Here is a 25,319-nt window from a genome sequence, read left to right on the forward strand (position 1 = left end):
TTTAAACATGTTGCTACTCTGACAAAGATCTATTAACAGGAAGAGCACACTTGTACATAGTTTGTTTTCATACTGTATTATTTTTTTTAACATAAAAAAAACACATTTTGAAGAATGTAAAAAAAATGTTTTCCCATAATAAAGGGATCTGAAGAAAGTCATACAGGTTTGGACGAGTAAATTACAGAATATTCATTTGTGACTGAAATTTCACTTTTAAGTAGATTTTGGTGTATTTCCTGTCTCAATTTCCAAATGAGGTGCTTGATAAATAATGAAAATAGAATAATTTAAATTATTTTATTAATAAAACATTTTTTGCAATAATTTATTAAAAATGTTATGATTTCCATGCAGTTTAAGGGTACAAGAAATATGAAATGAACACATCCACTTTGATTTGTTCAAGAGCTCCTGTGTGTCTGTGTGTGTGCCAGTGCAAACACACGGGACGGTACCGCAGTGGAGCACACAAGTGTACACTTCCAAAAAGCACTGTATAGAAAAACAAAACAACAGATTTGTGGAGTTCCTCTTTTTTTTTTTTTCAGTTTTTTTTTTTTTGTTTGTTCTTGATGGGCAGTGATGAGTTTTCTGAACTCAAAAGAGATGATAAATTCAAAAAATAATAAAAAAAATAAAGCAAAAGGACAAAAAGAAAAAAAAGAGCGGTAAGTCTTCCAGCACAGAATAAATAGTTTGTATAGCAATGTGTAAACTTGTAGACAGCACGTTTTCACACAGTGGCAAACAGACATACACGCTCACTGCTAACATTCTGTCTTTTTAACGTCATTTGTAACACCCCCCACTATCATTGTATTGTACCTCTACAGAAAAAATAAGTTGTTTACATTATATACATTAGAAGTTATTCATTCTCCTGGGGTGATGACAAGGCCTTGCTATTGTTTGTTACATGATGCAAAGATAGACCAGTTCACACCAGAATACACATGGAGTCCAGCCCAAAATGTTCACAAATCTTGTAGACTGAATTCATGAATCTCTTTGCACAAATGAGTGTTTTCTTGCTTTAGAAGAACACAACACTTAGATCATTTTCAGTTTTTTTTAGGTAAAATCACAGATTTAAGTGACCAACAAATCAGCTCTTCACTTCATTTCCAAGGTTATTGCCAAGACGGTCATAAACAACCAGATGGGCATTCAATAGACCATGATGCATTTTCAAAAGCAACGCATTAACGGGTTAACCTTGTGTTTCGCTTGATTCACAAACACAAGCACACACACACAGTGATTTGAATCCACAGTATAGAACATATCCAAATAAAAATCATATAAAGCACTACCTTGTATCTCTTTATCCAGTTTTCCAGTGATTTCCTTAAAACGCGACTGTCACAAATTCACTTTTCCCATAAAGGTAATGACATGTTTACACAGACGGATCAGTGCTTACCGTTCCATTGTAAAAAGAACAGTTTGTGGTGCATGGTACAGTATGTCTTCATGTGGTGCTATAAATGTCTTCATATTTGTTTTTAGTACACTTCATAGTGTCAGACAGTCTTTAGGGTTGTTCTGAGAAGCATGATCTCTATGACAATATTTCTGTGCAATGTCAACATTAGTGTCATAATTATACACCAAAAGTACAGGTAGTGTAAAGGATATTTTGGATATGATTCTGCCTTCCAGCTTAACGTACCATCAAGAACATACTGTAAATATACTTATCTATAGTTATAATGAGCTAATTATTGCCACTTTCATAATTATTATAATTGTGCATTTGTCAGTAATGGAGTAAAATGATCTGCAAAAAAATTCAATCTATAATGTATGCATAGGATACCATGCACGAAAGATTAAAAAATAAATAATTCTTTTTAATCAATCTAATACATTCTTTGTGTATACATACTTTTACCGTATGACTACTCTGAATAAGAATCTCTTGATAATCTCTTGTTCATAATTACATGTCGCCAGGCTTCTGTTGCCTCAGCTAATTCATATTATGGTTATCATTATGATTTAAAAGTAGAGTACTGAATTATGCCCACTCCTTGAGCAGATGTTTGGCCGGATCACTTGTAAACATCCCATTCACTTAACTAGTAATAAAATAGATATTTGAGTTGCTCTTTTGGATGATTTTCTAAAAATTATTCTTTGAATACTAAAGTTCCTGTTTATGCTTGGAAGCTCATACAATTGAAAACTTCATTAACCAGGGGCCTAATTTATGAAACGTGTGTACGCAACGCACAGATTTGAACATAGTGTGTGAATGCTAAAATCCACGCAGACGCACACATTTCTCCTTGTGGCGGAGAGATGGACTACTGCAGGTATTTGGAAATATAAGCAATTCTCAAGTAAAGCATTTGGACGTCGACTGCTGCTCTTTTACATGTTAATGACATTAATGAGGCGGAGATCTGAAACCATTCAGCTGCGCACAATTTCAAGAACATTTGCTATTTATAGATTTCACATCTGGATCAAACATTTTATAAATCAGGCCCCAGCAACTTGAAGATCAAATTGGATTCCAGTATGAGAATCTACCCATTTTATGACAATTCGTAATCTCTTTGTAAAAGGTTGTAATAACAGTATTGACCGTATACTGTAAGTTTACATGTCAGATATGCCATATACTGTTTAAAAAAATGAAATGCAATATGTAAATGTGAGCTAGCCCTTTTACTTCTACTGATTCACCGAGCTTCATAGTTGCTTATCACCCTCCATCCCTCCATTAAAATATATTGTAGTTATAATCTATTAGGGACACCTTTAGCAGATGTTTGTTAATGACATATTAATAAAAGTTGTAGATCATTACCATGACATATTTTAACAGGAGGTTAAAAGGCGATGAGAAACAATGAACAAATAAAGCCAGTTATAACTTGTATATTGTTTTTTTAATGTCCAGTGTACACTATTCTCTTGTTGATGTTTTAGTTTATTCTCTAATATAGGACATTAAATATGATGTTCACAAGTGCCAACGATGATCATATTGTGGGATACTGATTGCTGAACGTGCCAAACTACATATAAACATTAAAGGCATTGAATAATAAACAATAATGTTGAAATGAACTTGGAAATAAGAGCTGATTGTAGTCAGAATGAAAACTCAGTCATAGTCATATGCTGCAAAAGTCCAAATGTAGACCAACCCCTCCGTGGACTGAACAACTCATTGTGTATTAGAAGCGTCAGTCTAGGTCGTGGCCGTCATGCTAAGACAAGCTCCCGTGGCGTTGTGGGATTTTTGCGTATCTGTGTTGTTTTATTTAAAGGTCTTTGTCATCGTGACACATTAGTGAGCGTGAGGTACAATGACAATCACTGTTAGCAAACACGAACCGTGTTGTTTCAGTCTCCTCTTTCTTCCCCGAAAAGTTGAGACAATAAATACCCACGAATGTTGCGTTATCATCAGACAACAGCCACATACAGAAGGAAGTCACGAGTTAGTGAAATTCGCAATGCAATGACTTAGGAATAGGATAATATGTGAAGTCACTGTTTTCGTCATCCGGTCGACACGATTCGGTCCGTTAGGCTCCCGTAAGACGACAGGCACACACGTACAGTAACAAATCTGACAGAAACTAAAACCAAGACACCGACGGTGAGATATCAGCCGAAACAAACTCTTGCCATTGATATGAATGATACGTAGCTTATTTCCGATAATTCATATTTTGATTACATTTCCAGATTTACAAAACAGCTTTAGCTGATGCTCCCTATCTCTGCAAGACATTGTGCAAAGTTCACAGCGCACAATAACATTTCTATAGCAACTATGAGGTCATTTCACTGTTGCTAAGAGCGAGGTGATGTATTTCACAATGTCACTCTGCCATTTCTCCTCTGGAACAACACGGCACACACACACACACACACACGCCTCAACCCGAGCCCTTTTAGCCCAAGCTACAACCGTAGAGGATTCACAAATGTTTTTTTTTTTTTCATCAACCAAAAAAAAACCCAAAAAAAAAAACCCAGAACGAACAAGAAACAAACAGAGGGAGGGTAAACTGAGAGACTGCACCAGAAAGTCAAAACGAGGCTTTGTTCTTACGTGACTCGACTTATTAAGTTAATTACACTTGTGCTAATTTTTCAGTCCCGCTGTTTAATACAATATCGTCCTTCTGTCTTGCTGCGTGGACCGCTTTTGTGTAACCTCGCAGCTTTCTGTGAGGATATTTTGGTTTTGCTCTGCATGGAGTACCACTTCCCTGTTATTATCACAATTTGTGAGTCTTCTTGTTCTGTAACAGCGATTGTACATCCGAAGCATGGGGCTGCATCTGTGTGTTTCAGTCCCGGTATGCAGGATCAACTTGCTCGGCTGTAATGGAAGACTGACTCTCTAAAATCGCCGGTTTTGTCTCTTACATCTCTTTCGGCTGGCCCTGTGGCTCTTCTGAGGTCGCAGTTGCGCGACTTCTAATGTGACATATGCGATAAACCAAAGTGGTCCTTTCGATACTCTGTTACCAGTACAGGCCTACATGATGCTAGCTGTTTTTAAAGACAAACAATGTGTGGTACACGTCTATCCAGGTGAGAACAGGTGGCCTGCGTTTACACTCCCTTGTTATCTTTAGTAAAAAATCGAGACACTAATAGTCTTATTTACCATTAACCACTTTTTCACACCATTGGGACACTGAAGCAATACAACAAATTCATATCGGTTTGCAACGTCGTACGTGTCTGTTCCTGGCTCGTTTGTAAAGTTCTACCGAGCACCAGGCCTCATCAGAATAATTCATTTCACAGCATAATCAAAGCTCACTTTGATGTTCAAATATGGTATTTACATGGCTGTTGACGTGTTGAATAAAGAGGAGGAGTCCTCGGTCATATCCGCTGCCCCCTTCCCGCAAGTTTCAGCAGAACCAATGTGCACGGATTTCGTGGAAAGGCTGCCGGCGGAAGCGTCTCTTTTTTTAGCAGCTAAGGCTACAGCGCCTGTCCTCCGTTGATCCACGCTGCTGTTTGGGGTGGGGGGTGTGGGGGCGTTGTTGAGTCCATCGAGTTAGGAACGGGAGGTGACGGGACATAGATAATGGTTGGGTTGCTGTGTGAGAACCTCCGGTCACCTCCCTCCTAGCCTGAAGATCAGTCCTGCTCTGATGTGGCTATGGATGGTGGGACGGGGGTCATGGATGGGTGAGGAGTCGGACCCCCCCACCCTGGGTTGCTCACACACTTCTGTTAACCGCTGATATTGCTCAGTCTGTCTTTTTAAAAAAAAAAGCTGATCGCTTCCTGGGAGTGCAGTGCAGGGCAGTGGTAAGGCTCACAGGCCGGACACCATAACCCTGTAGGAGGGGGGCATGTGTCTGTGACGGGGGCTGGAGGCCGGGCTGCTCGTGGGACTGCTGCAGCTCGCGTCCACCCCTCCTATGGAGGGTAGATATGCGTGATGCAGGATCGGCAGCTGCAGGGACAGCCTGCGCTGTATGCTGTGAACACAAATCACACAGACGAAAATAGTTATTATACATAAAATACCCAATTACCCATTTTCTTTAATGCTCTTTAGTTAATGTGTTTATTAGTGGGGAAGAACTCTTGTATGCCTGTAACAGACGTTCATCTATAATTATATCACAAAGCACATTTAAAGCAGACTTTGCCTCGTACATCATGTTTCGTTCTTAATCAAGGGTTGAAGGTTTAACACCATCTGGACCAACATACCAAAGTTTGGGGCCTGTAATATGTTTTTGTATGCTCACCAAAGCTGCATTTATTGGATTTATTTGACAAATACAGTAAAAACAGTAATGTGAACTGTTTTTACAATAAAAAAAAAAGTTTTCTATTTGAATATATTTTAAAATGTAATGTATTCCTGTGATGGCAAATCTGAAATGAAAATAGCCATTACTCCAGTCTTTAGTGTCACATGATCCCTCAGAAATCATCTTATTGTTATCAATGTTGAAAACAGTTGTCATTCTTAATATTCTTGCTGAAAACTTGGTAACTAGAAAGTTAAAAAATAGAAATCATTTATAACATAAGTCTTTGCTTTTAATGTGTCCTTGCTGACTAAAACAAAAATTAGTGTATAAAGCATCTTTCTCCATTTTTTGACAGCAACAATGAAATCACACATATTCCATTCCATTACAGTAAATATATATATTTCTTTTTTCTTCTTTCTTGTCTCATAGTCAGGATGATGGGTTTAGGACGGTGCTTGTTCTTTTGGCAGTGTGGATCACCTCATATAAAGTCCATTTCATACCCGTGTCTAGATTCAAACTGCACCCCAAGAGGCCGAAGCCCTTTAAATCGATTACAGAAACCAAATAGCAGTTATATAAAGTGCACATAAAGTGCACACACCACACCTCTCATGATTGCTTTTATGATTGGAGTCTCTTTGAGTTATTACTTTTTCAATCAAATATTAATTTCATACATCAATTAAGGAAAATGTCTTCTGTGTTTAGAAATAATTAACATTGATTAGTCAGATGTTGCAGGTTCACATGCAAAACAAAAAAATACAAAAATACTCTTTATGCCAGTGCTATTAAACTAAATATGTACTTGTTTATTCTTTACTGCAGACATGGTGAGCAGTCACAATAAATTAATTTGCCGCATATTCCCATGGCACAGTTGGTGTTATTTTGCAAGGTCAAGACTCCATCAGCTACTGGGGTAAGTGTGTGAGAGTATGTGTGAGTGAGTGTGTGTGTGTGTGTGTGTTTGATGAACAGTGACAGTGCAGAATCCCTCCTCTGTGAGATCAAACATTCATGTGCTGGGACAGCCTGTAGTCCTCTAATTCTACTCTCATGTCTATTTTCAGGGTCCAGTGCCTTTCGCTCTCACTAGAAATCACACATTATGTAACCACAGCCCCCCTCCCACGTCTCTCTCTCTCTGTCCCTGAACATCTACTTGCTTTCATTTACTTTTTTCCGCCTGATGTCTGTATTATTTCTTACCTTCATGTAAATGAGTCTTATACAGCAATGTATGTTGTATCTGTTCACCTTGTTTTTAATGCAAGAGTGGGCCTAGCCATTGGTATGTGGTATGTGTTGTGTTTACTCTAATGTGCAAGTCTTCCGGTGTCAATCGCTTCCAGATACTGTAGCTGTACAAAAACAAAACTGTCTGTTACGCTGCTTGATGTTGAAAACTGGTAATTGTTCAATTATTATTTTAATTCATTTTCACAATCATAAACACACCGGTTTGTATCACTAATAGTTTGACCATTTACGGGGCTTTGTTATTCTTCTACAACCCGAATTCCGGAAAAGTTGGGACGTTTTTTAAATTTGAATAAAATGAAAACTATAAGACTTTCAAATCACATGAGCCAATATTTTATTCACAATAGAACATAGATAACATAACAAATGTTTAAACGGAGAAATGTTACACTTTTATCCACTAAATGAGCTCATTTCAAATTTGATGCCTGCTATGACCTGCTACGATGTAGCATTTCAGCATTGCAGAACAAGTTGGACAGTTTCAACAAGAACTATTTAGAGAATTAAAACCCATAAAAAGAACTTATAGCTAGTCAGTACCAGGTGGTTTTGCAGAGATGGATATTCTCATTCTAGAGAGAAAAAAAAAAAAAAAAAATTAAAATTTTAATCAGTGTAACATTAGTGATGATCATTTTTTGGTCCGTTTTCCTAAGAAAGATGTGGTAAATAGTATACAGTATATATATATAACTGATGAGTTTATGGTCATTGAATGGCTTTTAATAGGTATGACTATGGGCCACAAGAAAAATATATAGAAAATAAATTTGATTAATCTCTCATCGTTTCTAAGAAAATATGCACCGTTAATGCAGCGTCAGATGCCAAAAACTCGTCAGTTTTTAGTTTTATTCTGTGAATAATTGACTGCCTTATGAGACTTCTTCACCGGCATAACTGTCACGCAAATTCTTTAACTTTTTTACTTTATCACCAGTTGCTCGCAAAATTGTAGACAATGATTCACATTTTGTGTGCGTCATTTTCCGTGATAATAAAATGAAGTTAATTATTAAATGAATAAGTAAATAAACAAGTAACAAGCAAACTTAAACTTGTGCTTAAAATATCTGCAAATAATTTGCTGATGCAGGTTCAAACAGACACTTGATTTTTTTCTTGCCCCTCCCCCAACTCAAGAGTTAAATGTCGCCCATGTATAGCTAAAAGCATGTCGAGTTTTCTCAGACTTATACTTTTGTCTTAATTACTGTCATTGTCTAACAAATCTTTCGTCAAATGTTATGTCTGGAAAGTTGGACTGATATTTTGTTCATACTGTAGATTCTTATGTGTCCAGAAACTTTTTTGGGCCTAAAGTGCATGCCGGTGTGAACTCACTGTTCTGGTGAGTTGATGTCTTCTAGTGGACCTCTGCTTATCCTAGAAGGATCCATGGATCCCCACTGAGCCTGAGGCTTCTGCTCTAAGTGGTTCTTCAGAGATTTCTCTCCATCTGAAAACAAAGACATGATGTTCAGAATGCTGCCTTTCCATCAGGATGTCAGTGGTGGATTCAGCTGAAGAAGATGCTGAGTCAGAACTCACACCTTAATGACACCTCAGGTTGACATGTTTGGGGATGAAAAATGTATAACACCAATAAATTGTTCTTCTTCTCTGGGTGACAGACTCAGGAACAGAGGAAAAGAGTTTCACATACTGAAATGAGTCACGACTGACAGCTGTGTGTGATCGACAGGTGAGGAACACAAGGTTTGATATCCACTTCTCCTACCTTTTCCATCAGTGAAGTTGCGTATGCTCAGGATATTGTTGACATCTTGGTAGTGGTTTTGTTTAATGTATGGAGTCTTTTCTGGAGTGTCCTGGAGTTGCATGGTAACCTCTTCCAGTTCCTTATCCAGCTGTAACACAAATTCAAAAATCCGATAGCCCTTTACAATAAGGTCCCATTAGTAATGCATTAGCTACTATACGTTTGTTATAGTATTTATTAATCTTTGTCAAAATTAGCTAATACAAATGCAACTGTTCATTGTTAGTTCATGTTAGCTCAAGTCCGTGAAATAATACTTTTGATTTTAATAATGTACTGTATTAGTAACTGCTTAAATTAACAATAGCTAAGATTAGTAAATGCTTTGGAAGTATTTTTCATTATTAGTACATGTTAGCTAATGCAGTTAACTATGGTAACAAACGAAACCTTACTGTAAACCAGTCATTTATTTATATAACAAATTAATAATTTGTCATTTAAAAAATAAAATAAAATCAAAACATACAGTAGTATGTTTCATTACTGTAAAATACTTACAGTAGTAAAAACATTTATTGATTTCACAAAACAAAACTCCATACAGTTGCTCCCAAAAATATCTATTAGTCTTGATATAATTATTTATTTGTTATTTAAGTATAATCATTTAGTCTTAATATGTATTTATACTTAATCTAATATAGATTTTGGTACTGTATTTTGATTTGCATAATATATTTTTTTGTTTACCTGTATTCGTTATTTGGGGATATAAATTACACTGTCATTCTAGGAATGTAATAATTTAGTCATTTATGACGATTGAAATGGGAGAAACTTCCATCACCTCTGTAATTCTCATTCGGAGGCGGTGGTTGTCCGTCTGTAGTCCATCCAGACGGGAAGTGTTGGCCTGGTTAACACTGGTTACTGAGGTGGAAGTCTTGGAATCTTCCTTCTTCTGGTTCTGGGTGAACTTTAACCTCCGGTTCTGTGTGGCAGCATCCGGGTTTGTTCGCATTGTTACAAACTAACAAACGAGAAGAGAACAAGGACATAATATTGAGATCTTTTGGCATCGAGTCTGCTTAGGATGTATTTGTTTAGAGGTAGAGTCGAATCTTTCAAATTTCAGTGTGTTCATTTCCAGAGAGCTCCAGGGAATGCAAAGTAAGCACTGTTCTCAATTATGTTCCGGTGAACTTGCTAGGGATTTGCACAAATCAAAATGCCAGAATGTGGCTTTCGCTGACCTCTACAATTCTTTCCCCATAGGGCTGGATCAGGCTGTACGTTGCAGTACTTACCTTTGGCACAAAAACCAGACACAGCGTGATGGTGCTGCAGAAGATGATGACCAGTGCCACGATGCAGAACTGCACATTAGGCTGATCTCGGGTCAGGAAGGACACTGCTGCCCCAATGATACACATGATGCCCACATTATACACACTCATACCGATGTACTTGCTGTCGTTCAGGGCTGGAATGCTCACATTTCTGGTCTCCCAGGCCAAAAAACACCCAAACAACTAGACAAAAAAGAGAAAAGTGCAATGAATTATAAGAGCAGTGAAATCTTAAGTTTTGCATAGACAATCATTTTCACTTTCATCACCGTGTGCAGTCCTCAGTTTACAGTGATGAATCATAAAGCCAGTGAGAATGAACTGTGGCTGACTTATTTAACACCCTAATTCCTCTAAAGGCAGCTAACAACACCTGTCCAACTCTCAGGAAGTCAGAGAAGTAATCAAAGCACCTTTGTGTGCGACTAGAGTGAACTCGGAGAAATATGACTCAGCTAACATAATGACGCACACTCGGAGATCTGATTCTGCACCCACTCGCCTCAAAGCTATTCAATCCTAATCCAATCACAGCCCGTCTCACTCTTTTTCCTTATTCACCCTCTCCTTCTCTCGTTCTACAGGAACACGTCGGCTGTAAGTGAAGCCACGCTGATTTAGCGGCAGGTTTTCATACATGACAAGAGGAAGGAAGAGGAAGTTTTCTGAAATGGCACATAGGCCTATAAGAGAATGTGAGTGTGATGGCATTGGCACTTGTTCACTATTATGATTTGATGACTTTCTTTCTAAACACATTTCGGCCTTGATTTAACATTGACACCTTTGCCTCCCCACAAACCTAGAGCTGTAGTTTTTAGAGAGAAGAGAGACAAAAGAGACTGGAAGAGATACTCTGTGGTCCACAGTTGACCTTTGACACGGATCGTCTACTGTAGAGCAGGGTAAAAACAGAGGTAATGGCCTGCCAGTCAAACCGAACCACCTGCCGCTATTACAGCAGCCAGAACAAGAGGACAAATCATTTCCACAGAGCACAAAGTGAGTGAGAGGGCAGATTTGTATTTGAGGATGTTGCCACCATTGACTCAGAGATTATGGTCTGTGCTATGGGCAATTAACTGACTGGGGGCATTTTGGTTCCTGAGGCACCTTACCAGTAATCTAAAGTGAGGTTAATTGGAAAGAGCAATCTTGCTCATATTATATCTCCTCCTTTGGTACAATGTATCAAAGTCCAGTCAGTGAGTTCGCTAGATGTGCATTTCCGGAAAAAAAGTTTACAGCAGTTTCTCAATCTTTTTGACTCCATTTCTAAAAACACAATATTTGAAGGTGCTTTAAGTGCTTCTGCTGTAATGTCAAAGCTGCTTATTTGCAAACTTTTTATTTATTTATTTATTTTTATTTTATTTATTATTATTTTTTTACAGAAATTGTAAAGTGGAAATATATAATATTTTCAGTTTCAGAAACTAAAAGTTCACTGGGGTTTACACTTTCACAGCAATGCATTTACATTAATTATTTTACTTTTTTTTTTCTTACAGATTTTTTAAACTCACAAATAGCAATTTCTAAACAATAACATATTTTAGAGCTTGACATAACTACAACAATTATATTCATTGTTAAAATGCCCAAAACTTTTTAGTATTTGATTAATTTCCGCTTTTCCAGGTCTAGAAATCACACTTTCAAAATTCTGTGGCAAGACAAAATGACAGTTGTAGAAAAATATTTATTAAAAAAAGAAATGAAATATGTTTACTTATTTTAATGCTTAATTTAAATCATTTTAAGCCATATTGCGCCCCTCTTTGCTGAAGCCCATTAGTTGATAACCATTAGTTTACAGTAAGTTTTGGTTTTAGTTTTTTAGTTCAGTGTAAACAAAATTTCAGCAATAAGCAGGGGGTGTTAATTTTGTCACAGTAAGAGCTGTTCTTAAGCCTAAAACCAGAGGTAAAATCATAGTAATGCAGACCTCAAGTGGCTTAGGTTTTTTGATTTGTAGCTTGTATAAAGTATGATAAGACAATATTGTTCCCTAATAAATCTTCATGTATTCTAATTTGTGTTTGTTAACACTTATACAATATTGTCTATTGGTGGGTCATGAACATTAGATAACTGTATGTATGGCATTTGTATTTCCTGATGTAACACAAGAGACTCAGAATCTAGTATTGCAAATGCATTTTCATGACAGTAAGATACTGTATAATAATTTACCAAGTGGCAGAATATTCAGACTCGGTTGTCTGCGGGAGCAGATGGCGATCATGTTGTTGCTCTCTAGAATGTTCTCACTCACCATAAGGAGGCCTTTGTAGGCATAGACAATCCCCAGCCAAATGGTCATGTGCGTGTTCTCACAATGCTCCAGGAAGGGCCGGATTGCGATGTCTCGTCCCTGAGGATCTGCCTGTGGAGACGCAGTGAGAAAACCAATGAGTGGAAATAATCCTGGCTAAAAAACACCTTTGTCACTAACAACAATAACAAAATACAGAGCCAGGGCTTATTTGCCTTGACTTAAATGCGTTTAATATGAAGGTTGATTTGGGGTTGACTTTAAGAATTTATTAAATACATTTGCATTTAGATCTAGGAGTAAATTTGCAAAATTGCATTTGCATCGAGTACCAATACTGAGGATGAAGGCATTACAGGAACTGGGATCATTTAATCTCCCATGGGAGACCAACCTTAATGGACTTTCTAGAGATAGTAACAATAATATAGTCACCTCTACGGGATGCCACCTGAGAGTTAACGATTAACAATAACTCTTTATGGCTCAGGCATTGATCACTTGATATTGATCGAGATATTTACAGTCTTTATATGCAAGACAGATCAGGACTGGACTGCGAAGGGGGTCTGCGAAAGAGAAGATCTCAACCGAGTTCCCCCTCAAAGTGCTGGGTCTAAAAGTAGCTAAGCTCTAACCCACTTTCTGCTGCCCCAGTTTGAAAAACCTTTAGCTTGCCATGCAACGACCCGGACACAAAGATAGACAGGGATCCAACCTCCAAACGCATTCCTAAGTCTTGCCTATTTTTCCCAGTTTAGTCACAGAGCGTAACACCCCCAGCTCTCATCCGTCGCTTGTGTGGATCTAATCAGCATGATTTGAGTTTGGCATTAAGGAGTTCACAGCACAGAAGACATCTTCACAAAGTGACGGTGCGAGTAAAGTGGGCCAGCCAACACAAGAAGTTCTATTTATAAACTACATATTCCAAGATGTGATGAATCCTAGAAGTCAAACAGACATTGTCAGACCATTTTTTAACTCAGCGAGAGAACAGATCAGAGAGGAACTGCTGATGATGTATAGTCTGCGAAAAATGTTGATGTGATAAAGTGCTTCTACAATCGCAACGAAAGAAATAGCAAAAAAATATCTTTCCCCTCACTCAAAGTAACACAATAATGCTTTTACTTCTCTTGTTAAACATTCAAGTGTTCCTTCTGACCTCAAAAACCCAGAAATGAAAAGATAAAACTGAAATAAACTGCTTATTTCAAACTGCACAACAACAAGAGCTCTGCTTTCCTCATAGCCTGAGCTGTAGTTAGTGGAGCTGTGTGGTGTTGCCGGGCAACAGTCGGTGGGTTGGGCTTAAAGAGAGTGCTGGGTGCTCAGTTATTTCTCACTGCATTAGGCGTCTAATGTAATTGTTCACTGGAAGCTAGAAGGATGTGTGACTGACAGAGTGTCTTTGGAGAGACGGTGACAAGAGGGATACAGTTAGCTGAGAAGAGAGAATTATATCCGTTTATAGACTGGAATGAACCATATGGACACTGAGAACTGCAAACAGACAGCCATCAGGTGTGTCTTCTTGAGTAGTACAGTAGCAGGTTTAGACATACAGATAACCCTATAACTCCTGCCTGAGACTTTTCACTTACAAATGTATTATTAAAGCCTAGCTTACTAAATTGTGGAAGATTGCATACGCAAATTATATATATATATATATACTTTAATAAATTATCTACTTTATTTATCATAAATTGTGGTCCTGGATGAGTAAACATTTTTCTATTTTAATTTTCTATTCCCCCTCCCCCACCCCCGTGGCTTTTTATCTCACAATTCGGACTTTTTTTTCTCACAATTGAGAAAGGTGTTAGTCGACTCACTCCGAGCGGAATTCGAATCGAGGGTCTCCAGCATGAGAGGCGGACACACTAACAAGGACGTTAAAGACGTCAGTCGCCAGTCAGCCTCTTGAGGCCAAGGGAGTGAGATTTACCAGCACAGCTCTTAGTACTAGCTGGCCGATATTACACACGTGTATTTGATTGTAGCTAAACTCTACAGGACAGTGGGTCCCCAGGAAGACCTATAGGCATTAAAGTTTACATGGTGTGATCCTGTCCTCCATGTATCTCAATCTGAGCATGAAAAAAATGAATCAACCCAAATAGACGGGAGAGTGAAAGAGAGAGAAAGAGTCATGGACTTCAGGGTTCTTTGCCTCAGTCATTTCTCCATGAGCATATATTTTATTCCATTGAGAGTTTAGTACAGCATGAATGAGATTTCTATTATCCAGCTTCTTTCTAAGACCTTTGATTTTGAGCTAAGCTCTTGTTTAAGAGAAATGATAGTTATAATACTCATTTGTATGGGTCAGTCACCCTTCTCTCCGTCTGTTTCTCTCTGACATGGCTTCTTGTGACCACAATCTCTTATCTGTAGTAATCCTTTTACATTACACCCTGTGATCTCTGCGTGCCACTACTTAAATGTAGTATGGCGAGGCAGATATTGTTCAATGGAGCTGAGAGTTCTTTAATAAAAAAGTTAAGTCAATTATTCAGCCATCAAATCTTAAGGTCAACTCGAACGATACTTCACTGACCTAATCCCACAGCAAAGACATGACACACATCAAGGTTCACCATGGTTCAAAACCAACACTCGCCAAGCACCAAGTTCAAATAAAAATCAGCTCAGGTCAGTAAATAACACACTAACTTTGCCCATGTTTGCCAGAACTGCAATATATAGTACATTATCTAAATTAAAAATGATAGAATGACCTCACATGAGCGCTTCAAATCGAAGACAATTTATCTAGGATGTGGCACAATGTGGAATATTCATTGCAATAATCCACCAAAAAGAATATAAAAGAAAAATATAAGGAACAAAATTATGATTTGTGACAGTTTGCCTATATATATTGAAATTGATGCAATTGGCTGCACGGCATGCTATTACAAATGTTAAAAAAATTAAAATAAAAAAAATAAAAAATAAATTTGCTATATTATATACTACTATTATTATTTTAAAAGTTTGGGGTAGGCAGCATTTTTTTAAATTATTACTTTTTCTTAGACTCTTATGTCACCAAGGCTGCATTTATTTGATCAAATTATTCAATTTATTATTCAATTATTGAATTATATCAATTTATTCCTATGAGGGCAAAGTCTTCAGTGTCACATGATCCTTCAGAAATCATTCTAATATGCTGCTGATTTGCTGCTCAAGAAACATTTCTTAGAATTATCAATGTTGAAAACAGTTTTGCTGCTTAATATTTTTGTGGAAACCGTGATGCTTTTTTTTCTTTAATAATTCTTTAATAAACAGAAAGTTCAAAAGAACAGCTTTTATTTGAATTAGATTATTGTAATCCAAAATCTACTTCCATTATGCCACTTTCTCTAATCACTTGCGTTTTGCAGGTGTGGCAAATGTACATTTTGGACCATGTTTAGCACTTTCCGGCTCGCTGACTGCATCTCTGTGTGGCTCCTCCAGGGTTACATCTACCTGCTCCAGTTTGAGGATGAACCTGCAGCTGTACGCTGAGGCTTTGCAGATCTGTCTCCCTCTGGTGTGTGCTTATTTTTGGAGTCCACTGCTCTAAACTCCACTTCAAATGCAGTGACTTCAAAGTGGCCCTGCTGCAGTCCCTGCGGCTGAGCCTGGGAGCTGCCATCACTGATTCATTACAGGCTAAATGCATCATTAGACCAGGAATCAAACCCCGAACATCAAGCGCATTTAAATATGCAAATGAGAACTTGCAGTGGCATGTTTCAGATTGCCTTTGTTATTGCAGCCTAAAATGCTTTTTATTGACATCATTCTTTAATCTAATGCTCCAGAATATCTCGGTTTTAATCACAACTCCCATCTGCTCGCTCTCCGCGAGTCTCCGATGCAAATGACTTTCGCTATGTTGCCGTCACGTGACTGCCGTACCGCGCACCCTTCGCCCTACACAAACACACTCACTTATAAACATGCAGCTAATTTGCGAATAACAACCTTCATAAATGGAGTTCGAGTGCTCGCTGTCAAACGTTATTAGAGCTCACACATGGGCAAACATTTGAATCTGGTGACTACTGGGATTATACTGAGGTATGCACACAGATGCACTCTCAGTATTACGGTCACGGACACATAAACAAACGCATACACTCACACACTCGCAAAATTGGAAGGCCATAACGCATACAGCATGTTTTCTTTTCCGGGGGACAGTCGCGATTTGTGACTCGGGTCATCTATACATCTTTGTTGAGTCAAGGACACGGAGAGGTCCCACACACGATAAGCCATCAGTCCTGATAACTCATTAGGACTGCTGTTTTTTTCCTCCATGAGGGCAGGCATAGCAAACTGTGAGTGATGGAGGATGGCCGCTCTCCATCATAGTGCACTCTGCTGCCCCTATGATTACTGAAGCCACAAGCACCTTTCTGTGCTGTGGACATCAGGGTGCGGAAAAGAGTAGATGGGTGTTTGTGCGACTGTCCTCTAACCATGACCAACATTGTTTACAAATACACCACATCTTAAATTCTGTATGTGTTCACATTCGGTGATGGGAATAATAGTAGTGGAAACCAAATTTGAAACATTTTTGGAATGAAATGGCTGACTTCCCATAGTATTGCAAGTAGCATAGCATAATGCAAGTATGGCTTAAAGAGGATCTATTATCCCCCTTCTCAAAGTCTTTAGGGTCTACTAGAATAGGTTTTCATGCTTGAATGTTCAATAAACATTATTTTTCTCATATTTTACATTATTTCAGCACCTCTTTTCCCAGTCTGTCAGTAACGCTCTGTTTTGTTCCTGTCTCTATGAAGCCCACCCTCCCGAAAAGCGCAATGTGCTCTGATTGGTCGGCTGCACCAGTGTGTTGTGATTGGTCAACTGCTTCAAGCGTGTTTTGGAAATGTCACGTTCCTTACCTTAACCGTGAGTTTTAACACACTACTAACACAACTCAACCAGGCCTCGGCTCCTTTTGTGCAAATGTCTTGGGTGGGAATTATTTAAATGAGGAATATTGTGATGTGTAGCCTACATTCCCGGAAGAAAACTCAATAATACAATCAAGGTGTTTCGGGGAGTTCAGAAACAGAGAGCACTGATATAGAAAATAACTGCCATTAGAGTGACTTTGTGCTTTGTAACTTTGCAGACCTTTTTCATGCTCAAACAGCAACATTACACACTAAAAGTTGAAAACCCCCCCCCCAAAATAGGACTCATTTAATTGATAGCTAGAACTTTATGTAAGCTAGGTACACGCTGAGATATTTTCAATCTTTTTGCATAATAAAAAGAACATAACCATAAGAAAAGAATCAAAATCAACCCTGGGACATAAAAGTGCACTGTATGTAGCTGAAGAAAAATCCATATAATTACAAAGAAAAATGTCCTTCCAGTAGTAAAATTTAAGAGATCTTTGAACCTATTGGTGAAATGTCCAAAATGGGCGGCAGTAATCCACTGCATGTGAGGTCTGAACTGACCCAGTGCACTTCACATTAAACAAACTCCCAGCATACTTCAAACACTGTCTGATCTAATCCTCGAGGTAAAGTCCCACTTGCGTCTCATTTACTTTATCATGCCTGGGATCATCCGCACCTCATTTTCTCTTGTTCTCGGTTTACCTCGCCTTCATTGACTCCATTGAGGTGCACGTCCTGTCCAGGATATTACCCCTTGTGTTAACATTAATTAAACATGATTATAAAGCTCTGAGTGAACGTGATATCTTTTGATGATGTTAATTTCGTACAAGATACGGAATGTTCCCGGTTGTAATAACAAATTTGTCGATTATTATGTGCACGGCTACTGTCAAGATCTGTTAGGCTGGTCCTGCTGGAGTTGAATTTAAACAGAATTTAGTTTTTAGGAAAGTTAAGCCAAAACTTGTGATTCAAAAAAGCTATACTTCCAGCAGTGAGACAAAACTCTCTCTTTTTTCTCTTTTTCTGTCTTTGGTAGACTCAAACGTGTGCATGCACATCATATTCCTGTCATTGCTAGCCGAGATAGCAGAAATTGAGTCCTTGGAGGCTCGACGGAGGTGTTGTGATGTGTACTGGGCTGTATTATGCAGACTAAAGACCGTACAGATTGGCTGCTTAACAGCAGGAGAATTTTGCTCTATAGTATTCATGGGTAAGACTGATAACATTTTATAACACACCTCTCCATGATATAAGTTTTTTTTTTAATCTGATTTTCACTTTAAATAAAATGCCACCATTCGCACATTTCTACTTTCCAAAGACAATTCTGAAAGAAAACATGACGGGAGACTATTGCTTTAGTATAACAAAAGCAACTTCAATGCGCATCTGATTGAAAGATAAACTGTGCATTTTTATTTCAGTGTTATTGTTAACATTGTGGTTGTGTAAGCAGACAGTTTGCTCCGAACATTCAATTTAACAGAATTAACAGCAAGCCAAAGATGGCAAGGTTTCAACTGAACTACACATTTTAAACACTTACAATATTGCTTCGTGTATACAATAAATGCATGTTCTTAAGTAAGCAAGGTTTTATAGCGTATTTAATTCAACTGCTCAGGCAATTGCAATGGTATAACCCATGTTAGGGGCGGACAAATTACACTTTAAAATCAGCTATAGAAATGTTAATATTTATCTTTTTTTTACTGAAAAATTTCAATTGCTGATTTTAAAGAGTCATTTGACCGCCAATGCTATCTTTGCCTAAATTCTGATTGGGTGGGCGTCTGCATTTCACTCCATTCACAGCTCACAATTACCATGTTAACACCTGTCATAACATGAGCAGACTATGTGATTCTTCCTTGCTGTCTTCAGGACCGGGTCACCTGACATGGCCCCCAAGTAGGGAAACGTTGCTAAGTGTGACCATGTGACCGCCTCTTTCTTCCACTTGTCTGTTCTCCTAGGCAACCCTAAAGCTGTGAGCTGCATGACAACTTTAAAGAGTGTTATGACACAAATATAAAGTGTTTCTTAGGACCTCAACAACATGCTTGCTCGAGCAAGAACACAGTAAATGACTACAAACATTACCGGACAGATGGACTACATCAAGGACAGGCGTACTGTAAGTGAAAAACATGAACACACTGGAGAGTTTTTAAGCTACACTAACCATAATTTAACCATCAACTTCAACAAACCATTCAACAAACCATTAACCATTCAACAAAAATTATTATTTGTAGTAAAATTGTAGTTATACAAATTGTAATCAACCACACTTTTACTATAATAAAACCATGGTTAATTTTCGTTAGGGTAGATGTTTTCTTAAGTACCCCTAAGTGAAGAATGAAAAAGAACGTCTTAAATATATCGGGGCCTTGATCAAAGACTGAATAAAACATCCAATAATAGGAAGATCCATCAGTGCTTACTGTAAATTACACAAGCTGTCAACGCTCCTTAGGGATAGTTGATGAAAAAAATGAAAATTTTGTCATTACTTATCCTCAAGTTTTTCCAAACCTGTATGAATTTCTGTCTTCTTTTGAACATAAAAGAAGATATTTTGAAGAGTGTTGGTAACCAGACAGTTGACGGTAGCCATTGACTTCCATGATAGGACAAAAATACTATGGAAGTCAATGGGTGCCATCAACTGTCTGGATACCAACACTCTTCAAAATATTTTCTTTTGTGTTCAACAGTAGAAAGAAACTCATGCAGGTTTGGAACAAAATGATGACAACATTTTCATTTTTGGGTGAACTATTCCTTTAATACAGTCAAACAACTGCAATGCCGTTTGCTCATTGCTCTAATCCGTACGATTTTTCAGTTCCCACTATTATTTTAAATAAATAATAAAATAATATTGCATATAATATTAATGCATATTATTGAAATAAAATAATGCATATTGTAAAATATGTTACACAAAACATATTGCAATGTAATGGTGACGGAATACTGATGGACGTCAGGGAGTGGCACGTTTCTGATAGTCTCCTGGATTATGTGCCAATGAAATTCACTGGCTTCAGGAATACTGATGCACTGCCACACTAAACTGCTCTTTTCTGCCTACTGCACATTGTCCGGATGTGGACAGCTCTTGGTTTTTGTTCCCTAGCTCGCCTCAGTGCCAAATTGGATTACTGTGATTGTAGGTGGCCATTTGAACCAAATACTTTGCACTGACTTCAGAGGGACTCGAAGATAAAAAAAACTAAAAGAGGATACACGCTTGGCTTCTGCACCTCTGCATTTGGAAGCATGTTAAAAAGGAGCAGCCTATTTGGATTCCTCTGAGCGGCAGCCATGTTCCCCTCCCATCGGCCCACTTTATACCAGCCAAGAGGCCAGCAATCTGTCTCTTTAACTAGGAACAGGGAAAGGGAACTGCTTTTGGAAGGACTGTTTCTTTTGCATTCTGATGAGGCGAGTAAATCTCACGGTAAGAAAACAGAAATGTGATGTTGTAGAACATCATGAAGAGGAACAGACTGTGTTTTTTGCAGTTGACGCATCTCAGCCTATCGAAAAAGAACAAGCTTTTGAGGACATTTTGATTCTCCAATTTTTCAATTCATCTACTCAGCGTGTGTGCACAAGAAAGAGAATGGGAGAAAAATAGAGACAAAGAGAGATCTTAGCCTGACAAATGACTTAATGATTAATAGTATGGAACTCTATTAATTTGTTTCCATGGATACAAACGAGCAGCTCAGTTCCAAGTCTGTTGGAATGTTCTGCTCAACAGTGATAACGGGTCTCTCCAAACTTCACTCCTTATGATACATCAAACTGCACAATGTCAGCCAATGAAATAATCCCGCAGTCACGCTCCGCATATGCAATTATGCATATGACGGGATGTCTTCTCATTTTATACTCGTTTCTTTCACTCACACTCCATTTGCATTCACGTTAGTCACGCTGTTGACAGTGTCACATGACTTCAGATCTGTGGAGTATGCTGAATGTGGATGCACGCATGTACCTGTCAGATTTTTGCAGGTGTGAAAGAGTGTGCATTGGTGTATTTTTGTGTGCGTGTGTGTGCGTTGGGCAAGGGGCACTGATGTCCGCCTGACTTCAGCTGGACGCTCTCCAGGCTGTGGGCTGGCAGGGTTTCAGGGGGTGCAGTTGAAATCGAAGGAGGGGGGCTCGACTCCATCCGGCTGCCAGGCAGCCTGTCTCACTGTCAGATGGTCAGAGCTGGTTTGTTATCGGGTCTCAGCTGCTCAGACTGAAAACAGTGTCAGTCGGCAGGCCGGTGCCACGGGCGGTCATCAGCCATCAGGGGCGCTAGAGAGGTTGAGTTTGAAAGCATTGAGAAAATGTTCTGTAACTCTAGCAATGGAGACACATGTCTGTTGGGCTCAAGGCTCTTCTCATGGGGAGCTACTGTATCATATTTGATACGCAAGGTCTATAAATTATCGACATGATCAAAACTTTTCTAAAAAACCTGTTGTACACGATCTACTATGTGCCTTCTGTCATCTGATTGATCGTTTATACTTTATATAAAAGGCCTTTTAGTATCCTTTTGAAAATGTTCCTCTTAAGTCGTGGTTGTTTCTTGTTTTGCTGAAATGGAACATGATTTTCAAAAATCATAAAATTTGCGACATCTGAATGTAACATTTTTGACAGGCCAAACATGTCAGTAGTCTTTGAGTAACATGTAATTAGTTAAGCCATGAAATAAACTTCCATAAAATTACGTAAAATAAGTATAATGAACTACACAAAAAAGCATTTAGAATGTCTCCAGCTGGTTTTATAATAAGTCAAAAATCTAATATAATTCACCCTTCACACGTTATCTTGTCCGTCAAAAACTTAGGCTGACTGTCGGTTGGAATATTAGAACTAAAAACATCGACATAACCTTATGAGTATCAATCACTTCACTGAATATTTGCCAGCTAAGAAATAAACAATTATTATCTTACGATCCATTTGTTTTCAAATCCACATAATTTAAAAGCACGACATTGATATCCGTCAAAAAAAGCGAACAATACACGGTAGTATTCGCGTGAAACAGAGGTCCAGCGAGTACATGCATTTCCTGGAAAACCCACACTACTGATGTTTTTGAACTAAAAATATTTTATCATCATACTAATTTGATTAAAAAGAGGAATCGAAATTCATAGTATTTGGTGCATTCCCTTTTTGCTTTATTTTTTTTTTTATTCAAATTCATCCTAAATAAACAGTTTATTTTCAGGTTTAAATAAATAATAAAAGATAATCTCAGATTTTCAATGTGGTCTCAGACTGTCAGACCCCACTGTATTTCACTCCTACATCATTGCATAAATTATTTAACAATTTCTCTCAAAGATGAATCTAAAAAAAAAAAAAAAAAATCAGCTCATTTGGAGTCGTGCGGTAATGACGGACCACCTGCAGCCCATCACATCGATCCAATCCCTCAGATCGGCCTGCAGCACCTGCCTCTCATATCGGCCAAATGACACATTTCATTCTCACGGAGACTCGAGTCTTATGAGAGTAATGAAGAGCTGTTTGTGGCTGAGTTATCTGGCTCGGGAGGTCTGTGCGGTGCCAGCGCCATCGACCCACGCTTCAAATCAGCTCTCTTTCACACACAGAACCATTTTGGGGGTGTGAGATTCAACACACGGCTTCATATTAAGACTGGAGAGAGCAAGGAGAGAGAGAGAGAGAGAGAGAGAGAGAGAGAGAGAGAGAGAGAGAGAGAGAGAGAGAGAGAGAGAGAGAGAGAGAGAGAGAGAGAGAGAGAGAGAGAGAGAGAGAGCGTCTTGTGTAAGGAGTTTGTTCTGTATGATCATTTTCAGGGCCAATAGAACACAAATAGCTTGTGTTCACATAAAAGACAATGTCGGAAAAAAAGCCCATTAAATAGGTTAATCAAGAAGTTCCTGCAAGTGGATCTGAACGATCCTGGTGAGTGGATCCTGGCGCCAGTCAAGATGATTAAAAATACATGCGTTCTCCAAGCTAATTCATCATGAAATCTTAACGAGAGCAGACAAAGTACTGTAGCATCAGCAAATAGAGGAAAACTCTGAACCTGTAACCAAAAAGTATATTTTAAAGATTTATTTCATTGTACTGCAAAATCTTTCATCGCTTAGTGTTCAAAACCTGTATGACTTTCTTTCTTCTGCAGAAAACAAATAAAGAAATTTAGAAAAATGTTCATACTATGAAAAGCAATGGGGTCCAAAACAACATAAGAAAGTTATACAAATTTGAAACGGCATGAGGGTGAGTAAATAATGATGGATTTTTTTTTTTTTTTTTGGTGAACTATCCCTTTGCATAAGGTACAGTCTGACATCGATATAGCAGACTTTGCCTTGGCTTTTACAAGATCCCTCTGTGTTAATATAGTACAATCGGACAAGCAACAAAGATAAAAGGCCGGAAAACTTGAACCGTGTGCACCGAGCAGCACCATCAGATCTGGATCCCAAAAGGAACGAAACCCACTGCGGAGTATAAATTCATTACAGCTGGTCTGATTGCAGGCCAAGTCTGTCGAGATCTCAGAGCTGATGAGAGCGGGAGGAGGAACGGGCAGACAGTCTGTGTGGTTGCATAAGAGAACAGACTGATAAAGAGAAAAGACACTCTTTAACAGAGTAGCTGTAGCATTCTGGCCTATGTATTATATGATTTCAATCATCGTTCCAAAAGCGACCAAATTCAAATCGCCCATTCAACCACTCTGTAGATAAGGATGGGCCATATCGAGATGGCAGTGTGGAACAAATTACAGTCAGAATCAATACATGTCAAGCTCTGATGTGAATATTACAGTGTGTGCGGATGTTACGGGACCGTTCTCTCCATCCAGCTCCTGATCATGGCTGTTATTAGAAACAAATTACAAAACTAACCATATACAAAAATAAAATTTGATCTTCTGCTCTAATGTGTGGGTCTCCACAGCACATCCTTTCTTAATTTAGTCTTTTACTCTATGGGCACGTTTTCACAACAACGTTGTACTAAAAAATAGATTTTCCTTTGCTTTTTTTGGTGTACAGAAGACAACGTTGTCAAAATGATCTCTGTTCAAACGGATCAGCGAAAACAGATGCGATAACACTTTGTATAGAAACACTACGACCCGTAGACTGAACAAATTAAAAAAAATTCACAAATTCAAATTTTTGTAGTTTACAACGAAGATGAAAACAAAATCGTTTTCAAGAATGTGCACTTTGGAACCCGTTTTCAAAAGCTTGCATTTTCAGGCCCCCGTTGTTTTGTAAATTAATGGCCAAAACGCATAAAAAGTTTTCGTTTTTTAGTTGAAAACGGTGGTGTGTTAAAGGCCCCTATGTCCAAACTGTGTTTCCCCTAAAAAGGGCAAAGTTACAGTACCAGATGCAACATCACTACTCATCCACACCAGCAGAGAGCGAGACTCAAACACATTAAAATTAAAACATGCAGCTGTTAATTACCACATAAATAAGATAAGCAGTAAAACTGCGCTGCATCCGAAATCGAATACTTCCCTACTATATGCGAAAAACAGTATGCCAACAGAGTACTATGTTCGAAATACATAGTATTCGAAAAACAGAAGTCGAAAAGTCCCTGGATGACCTACTACTCCGGAGAGATTCTGAAGTGTGCATTCGATGGCATTACTATCCCATGAGGCCACGGGAGAGGATTTATGAATGGAAGTGAAGCTATGCAAATGACGCTGGTAGGTCACATGATAACATGGTGAGTGTAGTACGTCCGGATTACATTCATACTATATAGAACTTACTTTAATGTTCGCAAAGTAAGTTAAAATTCAAATTTGGTACCTACTCAGACAGTACGTGATTTCGGGCGCACCGTTGGTCTCTTTAAACCTTATTTTGCAACGCGGATTTAAGCTATATTCTGTGAATTTGCGCGACATCCGATTCATTAGAAATCTCGCACATTCACAGG

General features: G+C 38.3%; 1 protein-coding gene across 2 annotated transcripts in view; it reads right to left on the reverse strand.

Annotated features, from left to right (window-relative positions):
* Positions 1-5,261: 5,261 nt before the first annotated feature.
* gabbr2 (gamma-aminobutyric acid (GABA) B receptor, 2) overlaps positions 5,262-25,319 on the reverse strand; it is a 255,725-nt gene continuing 235,667 nt past the window's right edge. The window contains exons 14-19 of one of the 2 annotated variants that reach the window (XM_056257645.1): positions 12,391-12,501; positions 10,071-10,295; positions 9,611-9,793; positions 8,779-8,908; positions 8,382-8,496; positions 5,262-5,477 (exon numbers count right to left, since the gene is read on the reverse strand). In XM_056257645.1, coding sequence (XP_056113620.1) covers positions 5,312-5,477; positions 8,382-8,496; positions 8,779-8,908; positions 9,611-9,793; positions 10,071-10,295; positions 12,391-12,501 — 930 coding nt within the window. In that variant the 3' untranslated portion in view covers positions 5,262-5,311. The remainder of the gene's footprint in view (positions 5,478-8,381; positions 8,497-8,778; positions 8,909-9,610; positions 9,794-10,070; positions 10,296-12,390; positions 12,502-25,319) is intronic. The other variant, XM_056257646.1, reaches the window with a different exon arrangement.

Source organism: Rhinichthys klamathensis, unplaced genomic scaffold, assembly GCF_029890125.1.
Source record: "Rhinichthys klamathensis goyatoka isolate OS25496 unplaced genomic scaffold, OSU_Roscu_1.1 h1tg000140l_1, whole genome shotgun sequence".
NCBI classification, from domain to species: Eukaryota; Metazoa; Chordata; class Actinopteri; order Cypriniformes; family Leuciscidae; genus Rhinichthys; species Rhinichthys klamathensis.